The following is a 19,533-nucleotide window of genomic DNA, read 5'->3' on the forward strand; positions in this document are numbered from 1 at the left end:
AAATACAGGGATAATAGGCATTGTTGATAATAAAATGAGTTAGAATGTTTTAAATCTATCCAAAAACGAACAAACCAAGAATATAATTTTTGGAAATGTTTCCAGAATTGGCTTGATGAAGGATGGCAGCCAGTCAGAGTCATTCATGGGATAGATAGATAGATAGATAGATAGATAGATAGATAGATAGATAGATAGATGGATGGATGGATGGATGGATGGATGGATGGATGGATGGATGGATGGATGGATGGATGGATGGATGGATGGATGGAAGTAAAAAAAAAAAAAAGCAAAGTAAAAAGCAAAAGTGTATTAGGAGCAGCAGCTTTACTGTGTGAGAAATGTATTACTGTGCATGTGTGTGTTACTGTGCATGTGTTAACGATAGCTGTGCTACTGTGTGAACAGCGGCATTGTGAAAGCCAGGCAGAGACCTGTGTTTGTCTAGAGGAGTGTAGAACTTGCCTCATGCTATAGGCCTGTGAAAGTACCCTAATCTCTGTACTAATCTCATTGCAGAATTCCCCTAACACAGGCTGTGGATGGCACTGTCTAGACTAGAGAAAATCAGATGAACAGATTATCACCTAAAACTATATGAGAAACTTTTTGATACTGATGTTGAATCCTCTATAACCATTTTCTATAAACGCTTGCTGTTAAAATGATTTGTCTCAAAATAGGGAAAATCATTTTAGGGTATTAACCACAACATGAAACTAATATTTCAATAAACAGACCCATTTTTCCACTCTCCACTCATCCATTCTAAAAGTTACACTCGAGTTCATTTCATCTCTCCACATGTTGGTTCTGCTTAACCAGAGCACCTGCTGTTTAAAATGAGAATTACACACAGTTTAGGGGGGACAAAGTCAAAAGTTAACTCCCCTGTCTTGATAGGACTTTACATTATACTTTATAACTAAGACATATTGTATAACCTAATTTACTGCAAGGATCTGCACTGGAATGTGTATCATGAATCAAGTACAAAAAATATTTCCAGCGTTTATTTAACAGTATGGTTAATATGACATGAAGGTTTCCAGCAGTATTCAGGCTGAAAAGCACAGCTATTTTCTACAGTGGTTAGAAGAAACAAGAGCAAAGAAGGATGGAAAATATTTTAATGACTTCAAGGAAAAAGACTGGATTGGATACAGTGATGAGGGAAAAAAATGTACCATCTGTCTAAACAGAGTCAGGAGACAGGGTCTGAAGACAGAGACTCAAAGAATGGCATAAAGCCACAGTGCCTGAAAATATGTTTTATTTACAAACCATTATGATCAAACAAGCTTAAAGACCATTTTTAGAAGGTATCACATTTACTGTTTATTCTTAACCAGATGAAGTTTTTAAACCAGCTGCCCTAAAAATGCAGATGTATCATAAACGTAGGATTTACACACCGACTACCCCTCAATATCATACACATGATAAAATCATCATTACTATTAACATTATTTGTTAAGTGTTGGATCTGACACCTTATTTAACAGTATTTGTTAAGTGTTGGATCCGACATCTTATTGTATGCCTAAATTTTTGCTCAAACTTTTACCAATAACCATAGTTAAGTAATGTTAACTACATACTTGCCTAACGTTAGCCAAGTCAAACATACAGTGATGTATTTAATTTCACATCAATATACACAAAACAGTTTTTCCCCAACTAGCTTACACAAGAAAGTCAAGTCAAAACAGCTGGTGTTTGGATATCAGGATTTCTTTTAATATCAAAGAGTTTAAAATGCATAAACTGTGAATCCTTCCAGATTTATATGTAGACTGGCTTATATGCCATGGTTATTAGGGAAATATTCTTTTGGTGTGTTTTTAAGTAATAACACACAGCAGTGATGTTGAACAAAATAACAGTTAGTAAGTCTGGACACACAACGGTTTAAATGGTACGAAAACACAGGTTGAAAGCCGTTCAGCCGTTTCTGCGCCGTAGATGAAGAATGTGGATGTCGGGACTATTAAACTCAGGGTCTTGTCTTTCAGCTGGCACCTCCTCAGCCTCAAAGTCTTGCAGCAGCAACTATATAACCCACGTAGCAGAGGAAATGCCAATAAGGTCACAAAATGTCTCGAATGCAATTTAGCTTTCTCCAAATACACATTCTCAAGTCAATTATATTCAGCTGTAGACATGAAGTCTATTGATTGTGCGTACTCACCTCAAAAAATCTCTTCTCCACTTCAGGATTAACTCCCATCGTGCGCTGCTCATAACAGCAGATGATGCAGGTGTCAGGTCCAGACAGCAGTTTCAGCGTCTCCGCCAGCGGCACCACCGACTGCAAATATTCAGAGATGATTAACAATTATAACTGCCCTATTCCATACAGAAATACACTTAAAGTAGAGTTGCTGGTGAAAGATAAAGCTTTACCTGTTCATAATAGATGCAGTCAGCCATTAGAATGTAATCTGGATGTGGCAAAAAGTCTGTCACATTTTCACCCCTTTCAAAGAAATAAAGTATATTATTTATCAAGTTATGAATAGACAAATTTTATTTATTAATATATAGACTAATATGCCACTTGAGTATGTAGTAATAATTTATACCTACAATATACTCTGATCAGCCATAACATTAAAACCTGCCTAATATTGTGTAACATTTCCATTATTCCATTAAAACCTCTCTGACCCACAGAGGCATGGCCTCAACAAGACCTCTCAAGGTGCTCTTTGGTATCTGGCACCAAGATGTTAGCAGCAGATCCTTCTATAGTTCTATAATTTGTGAGGTGGAGTGGATTGTAGTTGTTTTTTCCAGAACATCCCACAGATGCTTGGTCAGACTGAGATCTGGGGAATTTGGAGGGCAAGTCAACACCTTGAACTTTTTGTCATGTTCAAACCTCAAACCATTCATAAACAATTTGTGCAGCATGTTGCAACAGTAACTCTTGTATAGGAGTGGACAAGATGGACTACACTAGCCTTTGCTCTGCTTGTGCATCAATGAGACTTTGATGCCCATGTCCCTGGTGATGGTTTATCATTGTACTTTCTGGGACCACTACTTGTAGCTACTAATGATTGCGTAACGGAAACAACCAACAAGACCTGGATGGAGATGCACTGACCCAGTTGTCTAACCATAACAGTGTGGGCTTTCACAAACTCTCTGATTTCCTTAAACTTGCCCATTTTTCCTGTTTCCAACAACTTCAAGAATTGACTTTTGGCTGGCTGCTTATTTGTTGATAATCATTATTGTTCACTTTACCTGTCAGTAGTTTGAACATTATGGATGACTGATACAGGTGCATGTTATATCTAAGTGCTTAGTGTCACACCATGTTTCCTGATGTGCAACTGGTCATCTGTCATTGCATCAACAGAGAAAGGGAATATCATGGAACCGCTGTCGCTGCTGTGCTTCGAATATTATCCAGTCACTGGTAATCCTATGTGGTGTATTTGCACTAATGGCATTAGATGACTTGGCTACAGTTAGTGACAGTTCAGCTACAAACCTACAAAATGAACATTTACTGTACATATCTAATAAGAGGGCCAGAAACTGCAGATATATGTTGAATGGGCCTGATAAAGCAGCCTTTAAGAACCACATTCATTGTTAACTTAAGTAAAGCAAGAGTCAGAAGGACAGTACAAACCATTTCAGTACCTTGGCTGTGATCGAGCCTGTTCTGACAAGCTCTCTGTTTTCCTGGATGTTTAGTTGAAGGAGAGGTTGGAGATCCTCCAGGTCTGTCACTGTGACATTGGCTCTATGTGGGTCAAACAGGGCTAGTGTTAAGTCAGCAAACAGCAGTGTGGCAAACTGGCAACTTACCAAATTAATACTCTTAACAATGGCTATGTAGAACAGGTAAGAAACAATTATAGGGCAGTTGTAAACAGATCTCTACTTCAGCCACCTGATGATCACCTACCTATGAGTATTAATTTAGTAGATGTTCACATAGGGGAGGAGCAGTGTCAGTTGTCACTGTAAAGTCCATTGTTAAAAGGTTTTTAAAATCAGTCGGTGGGGTAAGTAATACTGCTTTGTCTAAAAAGAGGTCTATTTCATAATATGTGGTTTCTTTACTGCCATTTCATTTTATTGGAAAAGTAATAATTGGAAATCTAAAATGTTTTTGTACTGACCAAATAATGCAGTATTCACAAACAAATTTTCTATAACAAAATTTGTACTAAAAATAGCACACTGTGTATACTGTATGGTGCGAATGCAACCTTTTCAATAAAAATTGTATTCTTCAGTGGGTGCCTAAATATCTAGCAGAGCATGACACACAAACATGTCAATTTCCCTTTGGGATGAATAAAGTATCTATCTATCTATCTATCTATCTATCTATCTATCTATCTATCTATCTATCTATCACATGAATAGCAACTGAGTGTTATGCTTATGCAATGAGGAAAGAAAAGAATTTTCAAGTTAGTGGAATTTCGTTTTTGTTTTGTTGTTACAGTGGTACTGAGCATGCGCAGAGTGAGTCTCACCACAGTAGCTTGATGTTGACTGCCCGCTGCTACAACTCCCCTACTCCCCTTTAGTCTTTAGTAAGATAAACATTTTTGCCTCCTACACATGAACACTTTCCGTCTCTAACTGGTGCAGTTTCCTGTCTTGTTGCATGTGTAACTCACCCCAGGGAGGCGGCCATGATCCCCACCACTCCAGTCCCCGCTCCAAGCTCCATTACTTGCTTAGAGGACCATGTACTGACACCAGAGCGGGAATTACAAAACTGTTCCGTTTCGAGGTATTTAGATAAAACAATAGCCGCATCCCAAACCACGCAACCTACATCGCCTGTGCTGCACTGATATACTTTTAGAACAGAGCCGTCATTTTTCTCAATCTCTCTAACAAAATGCGTGGCCGATATTTGCTGCTCAGGCGAGACCGCCATGCTGCTTCCTGGTTTCAACTAACCAATAGGAAGGCACGGTGACGAGTCACGGCGACCCTCGGGTTGCCAGATTGATATAGATTCAGTTTGGTCTGTTTAAACTACAGTTTCATATTATTTTTCATTAGTATTTATTTCATTTCATTAGTGTTTTTTTTTCCAAATTGGTTAAATTAAGTTAATAAGTTTGGTTAAATTGATAGAAACTAATTGAGTTATTATGTAACAGTAAGCCATATGATTTTTTTTAACAGAAGGGTGTTTGTGTTACTTGATTTCCCTCTTGTGGTATGATACAGCTATTGCAGTTGAACAGGAACAAAGAAATTAAAGGCAATTATGCATCATAGAATATGTTTAGACATGCATATGCTACACATGGAAGCTTTAATGTGTTCTTTTGTGCCTGGATTATGTCAGTTATGAGGCTGAGGAGTGGTTGGTTGCTGCCAGTACATTAAGAGGTATATGCTGATTCATATCATGCCTTCCAAACCACATGTAGCCCTCCTCAGCCTGGGCCACAGCAGCCTGATGTGACTTCTCCAGATGGTTCCTGGGAAAACGGCGTCTGTGTGTGCCTCCTGTGCTCTCTGTGTTCTGCCTGGGCAAGAAGTCAGTCTGATAAGCTGAATGATTTCTGCTCCCCAGCCATGCTTCACTAACACTGGCATCATGGCAAAGGCAGAAATGAGAGTTATGCTCCCGGCGGTCATCCAGACACTTCTTACGACCCAAACCCTACACACACACACACACACACACATTATATGGACCTTCCACTGACCTAATTATTAATGCAACTAATTAATGCTATGCCTTTATCTATACATAATCCTAACCTCAGTAACCAAAAGGAAACTGTTTTGCTGTTAATTGTAAAATAATAATAATTTTTTTTAAATGTAAATTGTACATTAAAAAAAAATAGAAAAAGTCTTCATTGTGGGCATCAGCCAAATGTCCCCACAAAGGTACTGTCAGATATTGCTATACTTGTGTGGGACATGTAGTTACATAGTTATCTTTAAATAAGTAAGGTGTATAAAAATATATATAATATCTAGAAATTGGTTGAAATATTTTTTTTAATTTTTATTTCTGTTACTCTGCCCTTTATATATGTAAATTTGTTATTAAACAGTGTAAACAGACTTACATGGCCATATGTATCTATACTGTCTTGCAAGGAACCTCGGTTGTCATGCTCTGAAAATGGATATCTCCTGCTCCTTGTGTTCTGAAAGAAAAATGTATTAAAATTATTTGTTTATTTTCTTTTATTTATTTATTTATTTATTTATTTATTTATTTATTTATTTATTTATTTATTTATTTATTTATTTATTTATTCATTCATTCATTCTTGTCGCAAGTTTCTTTATTGTGATAAATTATAAATACAGTAATCAGCTGCTCACTCCATGTTCAACTCCTACTAATACTTTTACATACTAAATTGTACTGTCATGCAGCATTTATTATGAAACTGTTGCTGCATGTGAATGGCCTAGTCATTTGGTAGTGCCAAAGTTTTTAACCTTTTCATGGTTGTTAAAGGTTTTGGGATATTTCTCATGTCCTTGCATGTGTTGTGGTCTGGCCTGGGATAGCATGGCTCCAGTGGTGGTACAGGCTTGTCGTGTTACTTCATACTGCTGCGAACCAACATGGGCAAACTACAAAAAAATGTATATATTTGAATATTATATTATATTATATTATATTATATTATATTATATTATATTATATTATATTATATTATATTATATTATATTATATTATCCACCAATCAGGCACAACATTATGACCACCTGCCTAATATTGTTTTGGTCCCCCTTTTGCCGCCAAAACAGCCCTGACCTGACGAGGAATGGGCTCCACTATATTCCTGAAGATGTGCTGTGGTATCTGACACCAAGAAGTTAGCAGCAGGTCCTCTCCATGGATCCCACCTCGCAACTTACAGGTCTTAAAGGATACTTACAGGAATTACAGGACACTTTTGATAGATATAGACCACGAACACCCCACAAGAGCTGCAGTTTTGGAGATGCTCTGATCCAATCGTCTAGCCATCACAATTTGGTCCTTGTCAAACTCGCTCAAATACTTACACTTGTCCATTTTTCCTGCTTCTAACACATCAACTTTGAGGACAAAATGTTCACTTTCTGCCTAATATATCCCACCCACTAACAGGTGCCATGATGAGGAGATCATCAGTGTTATTCACTTCACCTCTCACTGCTCATAATGTTATGCCAGATCGGTGTATTTTTCAAGACAAACTGGAACACATGTATGTGATTTTCTGATATTCTGAACTGAACCCCAAATTTTTTTTTATAATCCTAAAAACCCATCATAGATACAAAACATATTTATATATCAGAAATAATCTCACCCATTTGCCATCCTGATCCATATTTGCATATCTCTTTCCTCCTTTAGTCATATTATCTGGTAAAGTAAAATGGACTTATTATGCTTTAAATATTCAGAAACCAAAATATCTAAACTCTCACTGTCATAAAACTGCATCTGCTCTCTGTAGGACGCTTGTATCCATGACAACAGTATACAAGCTATGCACTAGTTTAAAACACATACTATTTGTAATGTGATCAATAATAAGTTATTTTAATTTTAATTACTACTCGGTAAAATTGTTTAAACTAAAATATAACTTGTTACTGAAAAACGCACATGTATATATATAAATATACATATAAAATAAATACAAATTAAATAAATAAATATATAAAAATTAAAAATAAATAAATAAAATAAATAAATATTATGAAACAAACACGGTTTGTTTAGTAATAAAAACAACAACAATAAAGACAAATTATATTAAGAATTAGCGCTATTCTTCTAGAAGAGTTTGACGACGTCATATGTACTTCCGGGTTAAGCAAGTTCAGTGGTTGCTGGCTGCTGGTAAATGTGTTTCCAGTGAGCTGTGAGATTATTTTCTAGTTTTTGCGGTTTGATTAAAAGAGATCACGCGTGTAAAAAAAAAAAATCACAGTGCTCTTTTAATTTGTCTGAAATATTCCTCTTCGATCCGGTTCATGCAGCTGACGATTCTGGAAGAAAGTAATCTGTTACTAGCTAGGATGGACAGCTTAGCTGCGAGAAATGAGTCCTTAAGACAGCTTTAAGTTATCAAGTAGAGATCAGCTGAACTCACACTGGTCATTCAGACTGACTCAGCTAGATTGAGGTCAGTGACCATCACAGCTGGTGAATGTTACCTGGCTTTAACTTGGCAGACTGGTGCGGCTGCTTGATCTGGAAGTTTCTGGATGGCTGAGAGAGAGTTGTGAGTGAATAGTTGCTGTCCTGTTGACCATGAGCTCTGCAGAGCAGGGAAAAGACTCACCTGTGTGTCCACACCACAGACATGAAGCTGTGGAAGCAGACAACTCGGCCAGTGAAGACACAAAACAGGTAACCAACACTACAGAAACATGATAAGCAACATAACCTGTCAGGCTGGAGGCTGTGTGTGTGTGTGTTATCTTAGATGTTTGTCCCTTGGAAAGAGTCATCAGGATATTAAAGATGTTATATGATACTGTTTTCAAGAAGTATTTATTATTCTTGACTGACTATGAAACCCAAGTGATATATTTGTGTGTGTGGAAGTTTCATGCAGGGAATTTAGGTTTATTTAAAAGCACAGCAGACCAATTGCCTGCTTAGTGACATTTTTTTTTAGCATTTCCATACAGATGTTTGTTGTTGTTGTTGTTTTGTTTGTTTTGGCATAAATATACCAATTAAGTATTTAATGTCCTGAAACTTCATACTAATTCTATTGCCTTACGTCAGAGTGACCTGTGACCTGTGTTGTGAAAACTGTTTGCTCAGTGCGACTCCTTAAAGATAAAAAAAATGCATATATATATATATATATATATATATATATATATATATATATATATATATATATATATATATATACAAACAAAAATATAAGACTAAGTATGAACAGGAGAAACTAACTATCGAATAAAATAAAGTATAATAAATAAAGTAAAATTAAATGTAGCAGTGCAGTGAAACACAGTTGTGGATGTAACCTTATTTTCATCAGTATTTACATTACAGTACAGTACACATGTGCAAACTGGCAGTAGATAATACATATGAAGTACCCTGAGAGACTAAAACGGTGTTAATGGTTGTATTAGTGCAGTGTGAGGGTGTTATCGCCTGTCACACACAGGTGAATTGTATGAATGATCTCCTGTAACGTTCTTTGTGACAACGATTCTAAATGAGTCCTCCGGAGAATGAGCTTCGGCTGACTCTGTAGTAGAGCTCATTCTCCAAAAGACTCAAATTTGTTGTCACATTCGTTTTCTCATTCTACGTGAGTTCTAAACTGCCAGTATATAAAGCATGACCTTATCCTTTAGCTTATATGTCATATTTGTCAATATGTAGCTGTTGATTGATTTGTTGATTGATCTGATTCTCTATTTTTCTGTTTCTCAGGGGACAGTTTTATGTCTTTGCAACAATGAGGTGAAGAGTCGAGCTGTGGTGAAATACTCCGCAGCACCACCGCCAGCCACCTATGCACTCCTTCAGGAGCAGACTGATCTCAAGCTTCCTCCAGCAAACTGGTTACGTCAGAGTGCCCAGCTAGGCTCCGCTGGTACCACTGTGTTTGGGTCCAGCAGCAAAAGCAAGCCCTTCTCAAGGTATGACTGCTTTAATGGCTTCTTACCACTCTCGCAGTTTGATACTAACTAACACATTTTCATACATAGCATAGCAGTCACTGGGAAGTCATGAATATTTAATCTTTGAGCCATTAAATAATCTATGGAGGATAATAGATTGTTTAATGGATGGGTGTTTTTAATGCCAGTGAAACTAGAAATACATCTGGCAACCCTTTAACACTTACCCCTTTTTAGAGACAGTTTCCATGAATATATACACAGGGAGCAGTTTATTAGGAACACCCATAATCTGTAAGAACTGTGTAATGCATCATGGACCAGAATCTCAAAGGAATGCCTTGTGGAATCCATGCTATGAAGAGCTGAAGCTATTTTGAGAGCAAAGTATTATATACGTAATAACTATATGTATTATACGTAATAATACAATATATGTTATTATAATATATACCTTATACCACAGTATTTGATGGTGTTCCTAATAAACCGCTCACTGAGTTTACATAAAGTATTTAATGTGGAAGCACATATATGTCCTCCTGCTATTCCAAATAGTTAGCAGGCTAGTTTACTGCTAGTTAAGTAGTAACAATAGTCACAGGTGGACACCCGACCTGTCAGAATATATTATTATGAACCTTTTTGTTAGTCTTTTTAATAGTTTAGTTAGTTAGCTGTCATTGTTAGAGCACATTCCCCTTGTCTAAAAGTATCCTTTTATGTAAAGCATTTAATAAAACTGAAATGTCTTATTGGTCATCCAGTGACACTGACCACCCCAAATAGCATCTCTTCACCATTTCATCCTTTAATTAATTTATTTTTATTTTTATATACATCGGTCTTCAGTGTCATGAATAACTGGTCTCACAAACAATTCTATTCACATCAATATTATATGGAAATATTGGGAAACGATTAAAAAAATTGACCCATTGAAAACTTCATTTGACTTACAATATCTCTTTTGCTGTCTTCTCTACTTTATCATTAACTTGTATGATGAATGAAAGACCTCTTATACATTAGAACAGTTGGTATGGTATTGTGTTGCACTTTAGCATAAATCTCTCACATTCTTGTGTATCTAAACTATTTGATTTAACATGAACTGAAACTCTTAGTCATGTGCTCTGTGTTTGTTTTTGTTTAAGCTTTGGTATGGCTTATGAATTTATTGACTCCATCGGCAACGATGTTGACGTGGTGTCTGACTCTGAGGTGAGTTCTGTTTGTTTGTTTTTTTTTTTTTTATTATCTGTACATGCTGAATATGTCGATCTCATCAAGGTCTGCTGTTCATCTTATAGTCATGAATGCATGGGAGATAACCTTTTTTTAATGTGTGCGTTTGACTTTGGCAGAACATAAAGAAACTGCTGAAGATCCCCTACAGTAAGTCACATGTCAGCATGGCGGTGCATCGTGTGGGCAGGACTCTGCTCCTAGACGAACTCGACATTCAAGAGCTGTTTATGAGATCGTCACAGGTGAGTGTAACTGCACAGGTGCTTTCCAGTTTCATTCTCTCACGGGCAGTGCTCTGGGAGAGACTGTGGGACTGCTCATGAGTTTTAATCACACAAGTCTCATAGTGTGTGTTTTTGTATTTGTTTTTGGTAGACTGGAGACTGGACATGGTTGAAGGAATTTTACCAGAGGCTCATTGACCAGAAATGGCAGAGGAAAAAGAAAAGTAAAGAGCACTGGTATGAAAAGGCCATTCTCTCCAAGTTCCTTTATTACAGGTGAGTTCCAAGTTTACATGGAACAGTTTTTTTTATTAATTACAAATTATCTATCATCCATAACCAAACATGTGTCTTGTATTTCAGTATAAATGGAGATGGTGCTGCAGAGCCTGTGCCCTCCGAATCAGACAGCTGTGCTGAAGCAGAGGAGGCGTGTGGAACAGCAGAATATGGCCCATCCTGGCCTGCTACCTTCAGCAGCTCGACCTCAGATTCGGACCAGTCCTCTATTCCTAAGGAGGTCTCCTGTTATTTTTTTTTTTATTATTGTGTGTGTGTGCATGACAGAGAGAGAGAGTTTTACACACCCTATTTTGTAAAACTCTGCTTTAGTCGATGTTTTATTTTCTACTATTCTCTTCTAATTTCTAGGAGCGAATGGAGAACACGTTTGCGCTTGGCCACGTCACCTCAGTACCTAAAGAACAGAATCTGCCGATGCTCTTTAACGAAGGAGAGAACAGCCAGGTAACAGACTCATTCCTCAACCCAGTGGAAGTCTGTATGAGGTTTCATTTAAAGTTGCTATTAGTACACAGTATGAAAAAGCTGATGATATTTGATCTAGTTTATGGTTTGTTAGTGTTATGTAGCTGTGATCCCCTCTTCTGAATGCAGGGTTTAAAAAACGACTTTGTGCGGAACATCCTCTGGACTTTTGAAGACATCCACATGCTAGTGGGATCAAACATGCCAATTTTTGGAGGCGGACGTTACCCAGCAGTGAGTCTGCGGCTCAGGTCAGATTCTCTGTCCTAGTTATACAGAAACGGTGTTTATAGTATATGTTTGATTTAATTATTTATTTTATATGCATGTTACACAGTAATAAGCTCCAGGCATTTTTAGATGCAATGCACCTAATTCAAGTTGCTTATAATTTTATAATGTAGTGTCATTGTGTTCCAGTGTGGTTTTTCTCATCATACACACACATTGTCACTGGGTTTTATTTAAAGTAATTGGGTTGGTGGTGTAGTTCACAGTGTTGATCAATTCACATCAATTCAATGTTCACAGTGGTGATCAATATCACTGACATTATGAAAGTATTTAATGTGTTATTTATTTTAAATATTAGAAATGTTTTTTTTCCTTTGATATAGGGATAACAACAAACCGATCAACATTCTTACTGGTATTGATTACTGGCTGGACAATCTGATGTGCAATGTACCAGAGCTTGTCATGTGTTTCCATGTAAATGGCATAGTGCAGGTAAAGCTTTAATTTCTTCACTACTCTATTCTTGTTCATATTATTTCCATGTACACATGCCCAGCTTTTGCTTCCATTCTTTTTAACAGAAATATGAAATGATAAAGACAGAGGACATCCCAGATCTGGAGAATTCCACATTTTCCACTAGGGTGGTGAAAAACATTGCCCAAAATATACTTTCTTTTCTTAAATCCAATTGTACCAAAGAGGGACACACCTATTGGCTCTTCAAAGGTGAGTTTCAGTCTCTTTAGTAGAATACACACATGTGGTTATAAAGATTGTGTTCCACACACTTGCAAAAGAGTAGAAAGCATCTGATTATGTCTAACTCTTTACTTTTAGCCAGTGGGAGTGACATCGTAAAGCTGTATGATCTGACCACTCTGTGTGAGGAGGCACCTGAAGAGAAATGCCAGAACCCCTTCACTTTGCCAGTGGCTGTTCTACTTTATAAGTGTGTATTGCATGTCGTGCATTTTATCTTGAGTACTTTGTATTTTCTAGATCATCCCAGTGAGCATGGTGTTCTGATGAGCAGAGCTGATTTGTTCTAAATTGCAGGGTGGCAAGTAACATGATGCTGAAAAAGAACCAAAACAGGAAACATTACGGGACCATCAGAACTCTGTTGCTCAACTGTGTTAAGCTCCTAGATGAGGAGAAACACTATCAGGTACACACAATATGTTTCTGGCTATACCTTTAATACCGTTAATAAGACTGTGGTTCATCATGTCTCCTTTCTGACTGTTTAGATCATTGCCTCAGCACACTACATGTTGTCAGAGCTGTTTCAGCTGGATGACTCAAGTGAGGAGGAAGGTAGTGAGGAGTCTCTACGCAATGGGGGCTCTGAGGACAGCTATAGCGAGGACGAGGATGAAGAAGAAGTGGATGATGATGAAGAAGAAGATGACAGCTGCTCATATAGCATGCCGTCTAAGCGTCCAGAGGACTGCAAGGCAGTGGCTGTGATTAAATCTGTGGAGGAGCTGTCTGTCCCAGAGAAGTACACATCAACCCACAAGATAAGGGTATGTCTATGATCTTTATGTAGCAGGAACTGATTAAAACCTTACACAGGTTCTGTCTACGTTCTGTATTTAGACCTCAACAATTTCTATTAGTGTTAAAATGATTGTAACAATTAGACGTGCTGCAGATGCAGTAGTTTAGGTTAGGTTAGATTAGTTTGGATGCATCAGTAAGGCACAACTCATCATTCTCTTTAACCTTCTTTTTTTTCCTAACCAGCCCAACTGTTCATTTCCTGTGTCCCAAGACAAAGAAGAGAAATGTAGGCTTGTACTTAGCTATGTGCTAAAGGTGAGAATACCCGGTCCTGCAATTGTGTTTTGTATTATTGTTTTGGATCAAAAGAAATGATCCAGAATTAGATCAGAATGGTTTAATGTACCAGTGTCAAAGACAGAACTGGATGTTTATTAATGAGCAAGGTCCTGGGGTTAGTAAAAAAACAAAACAAAACAAAAAACACACAGTACAGTTGCAATAGTTCATGATAGTTTCAATTCTATGTGATATTGTCTAAAGACATTGTGAATGTATTTGTTAATATATTTTGTGATAAATTAACGAAGAGTTATTTCCAAATTATTTACATTCCACTGAATATAAAGCATGTCTTTAGTTTCACACCAAAATGTTGTATATTAAAAGTAATAGTGTCGAAGTAAAACAACTCTTCTTCAGACAGCTCCAGTTGAGGTTGAAAATGCCATTGCTTAATGCCTTAGTATGGTGGAATCTTTACATAGAATTTTAAAATTGCAAGATGCTGAAATTGTTTCAGTTTTTCTATAAGGTTATTGTTTGAGACAGAGATTGAATTCCGATGCTGATAATATGTTCGAGAATTGTCTGTATAGTAAACACTTTGCTGTATGTGCTATAGGGACTGAAGGCAGTGGATAGCAGTATCAAGAAGGAGAGTGACCTGCCGGCAGCTGACCCCAGCACTCCTATCCCTCTGAAGTATGAGGAGACTGGAGCCAGAGCAGTGGAGAAAGAGATCGCTCTGCTGCTTGACAGAGGTCAGCAGCACTCACTAACAATTTTCACTAGAATACTTTTGCTTTACATTTCATCTACTGCATCTGGCTTTCTCTCGCTTCTTCATTATGCTCCTTTTATTGACTCTTTTCCTGTTCAGCTGCTCCATGTGGTGAGGGACTAAAGTTGCCCATGCGCTCAGGCATGCTGGCTGGTTCCTGGCAGCACCAGATGAAGCTGCAACTCTTTCTGAAGGCATCGAAAGCTTACTGTGTGTTATCTGAGGCTGCAACCAACCTGCAGAAGTACGGCCGGGCACTGCGTTACATCAAACTGTCCCTACAGTGTCATGGTGAGAGAGCAAAAATAGAAAAGAGTACACTCTTTTACAGCACAAGGTAATATAATCATTTTGACATTTGTTATGACCTTACATTCAATTCTTTCTCCTCTCTGTGTGTAGATGCGTATTGTGCTATAAGCAGTGGGCTGCACCCAACTGTGCTGCTCTTCCACAGCCAGTGTCTGTCTCTGTGTGGAGACGTGCAGTTGATGTTGGCACAGAATGCCTCAAACAGAGCTGCCTATCTGGAGGAGTACAGCTACCAGACCAGAGATGACCAGGAGATCCTTCACTGCCTTCACCGGGAGAGCTCCTGCCAAGGTTTCCCTCACCTATCACATTTCATTAATATCATATAAACATTCTGTTCTCATGAGCAAGCAAACAGGAAAGAGTTGCATGACTAGTAATTTCTTAATAGTTCACAAGTAGGCATTTAGTCATCTTTTTTGCTATTGCAAAACTGATTTAAAACACTTTTTAGGTAATTTTATTAATGAGGTTAAATGCTGATAAACAGCAAAGATTAAGCATGCGTATCTGCCTTTTTAATATAGATGATTTTACACTTTAGCTTTTCTGTATTTGTTGACATTTGTTGAGAAGGAATGATAGAAGATGCAGCATATTTTTGTCAGCTTATCATCTGTGCTGCTCTCAGCTTTCAGCATGGCCACTGACCTGGCCACTGACCCAGAGTACCAGCTGTTTGTGAGCAGTAAGTGCTATGAGGCAGCCCATGACATTTTAACCTCTGAAGCTCTGAAAGACCTGAACTCAGAGAAGCTGGCTCAGGTTCTAAAGCGGCTTGGAAACATTCGCAATGAGATGGGCGTCTTCTATATGAACCAGGCCGCAGCACTGCAGACAGAGAAAGAAGGGGGTGAGTAGGCTCAAAGATGATCTATTTTGTACAAAGGATTTCGTTTTATTGACCTGTCGATTGTTAGATTTTAATTGTATTTGTCTCTCCCTTCACTGTATGGGCCGTAGTACGGAAGTCAGTGTGTGCAGCAGAGCAAGATCTGTGGAAGAAGAGCTTCTCTTGTTTTGAGAAGGGCATGCAGAATTTTGAGGCCATTTCAGACTCCGTAAACAAAGCCCTGCTGTTGTGTAACATTGGCAGACTGATGCGGATCTGTGCACAAGCCCATTGCACCATGACTACAGAAGAGAGCCGAGGAGAGTTCTCACCTGAGGAGGCTCTCTACTACAACAAGGTACACCCTCACACAGAATGGTTCTAATTTATAAGACACAAGCATGGAGTGAGAATACTGAATGAGTCTCTCTCTAGTAGGTGTCTTTTAAATGTCATGTTTTTGTTAAGTGTGATGTATACTTTTCACCATGTATCTATATACAGGCAGTGGATTACTATCAAAGAGCCATGAAGTGTCTGGGAAGTAGAGAGAGCCATACAGCAGTGTGGGATTCGGTGAACTGGGAGCTCTCCACCACATACTTCACCCTGGCTACGCTACTACAGGACTATGCTCCATTGTCCCGCAAAGCTCAGGAGCAGGTGAGCGTATACATACACACATTCATTCAATTATATAGATGATAATGCAGGACTGAAATACTTGTCGAAATACTATAAGAAGTACAAAAATATCTTGCTTCACCTACCTAAATGCTGCAATGAAAATAGCCATTGATGTTGGCGTGGCATTAAATGAACAATAAACAAACAGTGATGCAGGAGTGTTTTGTATGTTTGTACTGTGGAAGCATGTTTTATGTTCTGTTGTGTTACTTTTTTTCAGGTTGAGAGAGAAGTGACTGATGCTATGATGAAGTCTCTGCGATATTGTGACCTCCAGACAGAATCAGCCCGCCAGCCACTATACCAGTACAGAGCAGCAACCATCCACCACAGATTGGCGTCTATGTACCACAGCTGCTATCGTAACCAGGTACACGTGTTCACTCATGCATTCCTCTCAGACAAATTTATTTTCTTATAGACTAGACCTGAGGCATTCAGAACAGTGGACCATATCATGCCCATGATGTTTGTTCATTCTCACTGCCTTCTCAACTTTGTACATGGGCTTTTAAATGCTTGTGCTAAACATCAGTGCTAACATAACATATCTGGCTATGCTCATACTCATAATATTGCAGTATTTTGGTATAAGCAAAACCTGTCCATGCAACAGATACCTAATGTTTGAGTGTGTGCACACACTTGTTCATTTAAGGTGGGTGATGAGAGTGTACGGAAGCAGCACAGGTCTCTAGCAGAGCTCCATTACTCCAAAGCAGTGCGTCTGTTCCTCAGTCTGAGTGATGCCCCGTGTGAGTTGCTGCGCACTCTGCTGGAGCGTGTGGCCTTCGCCGAGTTTACCATGGCAGGTCAGTCAAGTCAAGAAGCTTTTATTGTCATTTCAGCCATATATAGCTGATGCAGTACATGGTGAAATGAGACCATGTTTCTCCAGGATCCTGGTGTTACATAAACCAGCATAACAACATTGAAATACAAAACAGCAACACAGAGCTAAGGACAGAAAGTAGCTGTCTCACATACTCAGTCTCACACACTGGTCTTACACTTGTTGTTAGTCCAGCTTAATTTGTGCAGTGTTGGTTAAACCATTATTCTGGACTATTAAATTATTTTGCACAGAAAAATTTCTAGTTTTGTACTCTGTACTTTCTAGGTTATGGCTAAGATGAACATTACAATTAGATTAGCATTATTATAGTGTTTTTACCAATACATGATGCACATGTCTGTATGTCTGTGTTTTTGTATGTTTTAGGACAGAGCAGTAGTGCAGTGAAATTGAAAACCTTAACAGGAGCTTTGGAAATAATGTGTGAGACTCGCCATGCCTTCAGCCTAATCTACAAAGAGCTGCAGGAGCAACAGCAGAAAGAGGTCTAGCACGATATTTTGAGCTCATAACCTTCTGGTCACTAGTCCAGAAATGTAAACACTGAACCAGCACCCACTCTGGGAGCTCACCCTGGACACAAACATGAGAAAACGAAATACTTTCCACTTTTAAAAGGTTACAAAACTACAATCATGTTAAAAGTAATAGTTTGTGTGTATTTATTTGTGAAAACAGGGAGTGGTACAAGAAGACACGGCCAACCTTGATGAGTCCTCTGAAGATAGCCCTGCCTCTTCAGGGTTGAACACACAAGAAGTGGTAAAGCTGATTGGCATCTTTGAGCCCAGTATCTCCTTCTTGCTGCTGCAGGTGATTAAACTCAGTACCACCAGCAAACGCAAACCCAGGTAAGAGGGAGAAAAACTCTTTTTGGCTTATGTAGTTTCAGAAGAGAAGTTCCTGAAAAGTAGTATAATTTTGACAAATGACTTTTGTACAAATTGCATCCAAAATAGGATATTTTGGACATTTTTTTAAGAACGATACTATAATAATAAATAGTCCTATGATATACCATATTCTATTAAATACTATATGATTTAAAATTTGATAGACTTCACAACCCTACTGTAAGTCACTCTGCATAAGGGTTACACAGATATTGATGGACCTTTGTCTAATAACCATGCTTTTCTAGTAAACTTTGTGTGCTTCTGCAATTTGTACCTGCATGTTTATTATCACGATAATTGTTAGTTTATCTTCAGGAGCCAGATTTCTCCACAAATTTTAACACGTGTAAACCAATAAAATAGAGTCTTCACATTGACATCATCATGCATATGGGGTTTTGTGTTTGTTTGTGTATAAACAGCAGTAAAGAGGAGGAGCAGGTGATGGTCTACAAGCAGGTCTACTCCAGGCTGTTGCGAGCAGAAAAGAACGCCCCCCTGACCCAGCGCATAGCCCTCTATATGGAACTTCTTGATCAGTTGGCTCCTGTCTGACCAAGGCGATCGATCATCTGACCAGACCCACACTCTGTAGTGTAAGAAGTATGAAGAGGTTTCTGGAATGGGATGAATCCGAGTTCTTACCAGCGGTGTCTTGTTCTCACACTCACAGCTAATTACTAGCTAGATTTTTCCTCTGTTTTTTTTTGTTGTTGTTGTTAATATTCAGTGAGGAAATTGACAGAAATATTTCCTAAGGCTGACTAATGTGAAATGTGATATTCTTTTGTTTCTGAAAAAGAGAAAGAAAGATACTTCAATATTTTTGTTTCAGATAAATAAGCAAACATTTATTTATTTTTTTTCCAGAAGGGTCACAATATGAATGATTAATATGTGCAATAATAAGGCAATGTACAGGACAAGCTCTGCTAAAGCTGTTGCCGTATTTTATATACAATGTGTGTGCTATACAAATTCTTTATTAAAATTTTGGAAGTTGATTGAATGCCATTTGTCTTGATTTTGTCTCAGGTTGCACTAGTTATAAACTGATGGAAGGGTGCACTTGTGGACAAAGAAGTGTCTATTGTTGAATTTTTTTGTCCCCAGGACAGTCACAACCAACCATTAAAATTACAACTGATGCATTGTAATTGATCTTGATAATTAGAGAATCTTGTAAGTTGTAATGCAGAAAAACAAAGACCATGCCCAGGCTAAACAAAGTATGCAGTACTATAGGTTACTGTTGTGCAACCAGTGGATCT

General features: G+C 38.1%; 3 protein-coding genes across 4 annotated transcripts; 1 reads left to right on the forward strand and 2 right to left on the reverse strand.

Moving 5' to 3' along the window:
* Positions 1-1,071: 1,071 nt before the first annotated feature.
* On the reverse strand, positions 1,072-4,954 carry vcpkmt (valosin containing protein lysine (K) methyltransferase). Its single transcript, XM_058398278.1, has 5 exons — positions 4,659-4,954; positions 3,653-3,766; positions 2,410-2,482; positions 2,195-2,314; positions 1,072-2,055 (listed from the first exon to the last, which is right to left on the reverse strand). Exons 1-5 carry the CDS (start codon positions 4,922-4,924, stop codon positions 1,948-1,950), a joined length of 681 nt encoding a protein of 226 aa, XP_058254261.1. The 5' UTR covers positions 4,925-4,954; the 3' UTR covers positions 1,072-1,947.
* Positions 4,955-5,310: 356 nt separating this feature from the next.
* Positions 5,311-8,326, reverse strand: tex36 (testis expressed 36). Of its 2 annotated transcripts, XM_058400006.1 has the most exons (5): positions 8,188-8,326; positions 7,332-7,387; positions 6,466-6,603; positions 6,084-6,164; positions 5,311-5,665 (listed from the first exon to the last, which is right to left on the reverse strand). In XM_058400006.1, exons 2-5 carry the CDS (start codon positions 7,380-7,382, stop codon positions 5,345-5,347), a joined length of 591 nt encoding a protein of 196 aa, XP_058255989.1. In that variant the 5' UTR covers positions 7,383-7,387; positions 8,188-8,326; the 3' UTR covers positions 5,311-5,344. The 2 variants fall into 2 exon arrangements, with proteins under 2 accessions (XP_058255989.1, XP_058255990.1); XM_058400007.1 differs by lacking the exon at positions 7,332-7,387 and having other exon boundaries at positions 8,188-8,278.
* On the forward strand, positions 8,245-19,271 carry edrf1 (erythroid differentiation regulatory factor 1). Its single transcript, XM_058400005.1, has 25 exons — positions 8,245-8,383; positions 9,437-9,645; positions 10,785-10,851; positions 10,995-11,120; positions 11,254-11,378; positions 11,466-11,622; positions 11,754-11,849; positions 12,000-12,121; positions 12,488-12,599; positions 12,689-12,836; positions 12,948-13,059; positions 13,167-13,278; positions 13,361-13,639; positions 13,860-13,931; positions 14,521-14,659; positions 14,779-14,970; positions 15,082-15,282; positions 15,623-15,844; positions 15,955-16,181; positions 16,328-16,486; positions 16,731-16,880; positions 17,169-17,322; positions 17,733-17,851; positions 18,045-18,217; positions 18,685-19,271. The coding sequence occupies exons 1-25, from the start codon at positions 8,285-8,287 to the stop codon at positions 18,815-18,817; spliced, it is 3,705 nt and encodes a 1,234-aa protein (XP_058255988.1). The 5' UTR covers positions 8,245-8,284; the 3' UTR covers positions 18,818-19,271.
* Positions 19,272-19,533: the final 262 nt, after the last annotated feature.

The sequence above is a fragment of the Hemibagrus wyckioides genome, linkage group LG09, assembly GCF_019097595.1.
Source record: "Hemibagrus wyckioides isolate EC202008001 linkage group LG09, SWU_Hwy_1.0, whole genome shotgun sequence".
In the NCBI taxonomy this organism is placed as follows: Eukaryota; Metazoa; Chordata; class Actinopteri; order Siluriformes; family Bagridae; genus Hemibagrus; species Hemibagrus wyckioides.

What these genes read in the sequence shown, in the direction of transcription:
- tex36 (XM_058400006.1), bottom strand. Translation starts at nt 7,382, where the DNA reads ATGACTAAAGGAGGAAAGAGATATGCAAATATGGATCAGGATGGCAAA. An exon ending in CCTTTAACAACCATGAAAAG is followed by an intron (nt 6,165 to 6,465) that starts GTTAAAAACTTT and finishes TTTTTCTTTCAG; the next exon opens with AACACAAGGAGCAGGAGATA. An exon ending in GTATAGATACATATGGCCAT is followed by an intron (nt 5,666 to 6,083) that starts GTAAGTCTGTTT and finishes GTGTGTGTGTAG; the next exon opens with GGTTTGGGTCGTAAGAAGTG.
- edrf1 (XM_058400005.1), top strand. Translation starts at nt 8,285, where the DNA reads ATGAGCTCTGCAGAGCAGGGAAAAGACTCACCTGTGTGTCCACACCAC. An exon ending in AAAAGCAAGCCCTTCTCAAG is followed by an intron (nt 9,646 to 10,784) that starts GTATGACTGCTT and finishes TTTTTGTTTAAG; the next exon opens with CTTTGGTATGGCTTATGAAT. An exon ending in ACTGTCCCTACAGTGTCATG is followed by an intron (nt 14,971 to 15,081) that starts GTGAGAGAGCAA and finishes CTCTGTGTGTAG; the next exon opens with ATGCGTATTGTGCTATAAGC.
- vcpkmt (XM_058398278.1), bottom strand. Translation starts at nt 4,924, where the DNA reads ATGGCGGTCTCGCCTGAGCAGCAAATATCGGCCACGCATTTTGTTAGA. An exon ending in ATCATGGCCGCCTCCCTGGG is followed by an intron (nt 3,767 to 4,658) that starts GTGAGTTACACA and finishes TGACCCACATAG; the next exon opens with AGCCAATGTCACAGTGACAG. An exon ending in TGGAGAAGAGATTTTTTGAG is followed by an intron (nt 2,056 to 2,194) that starts GTGAGTACGCAC and finishes TGGGTTATATAG; the next exon opens with TTGCTGCTGCAAGACTTTGA.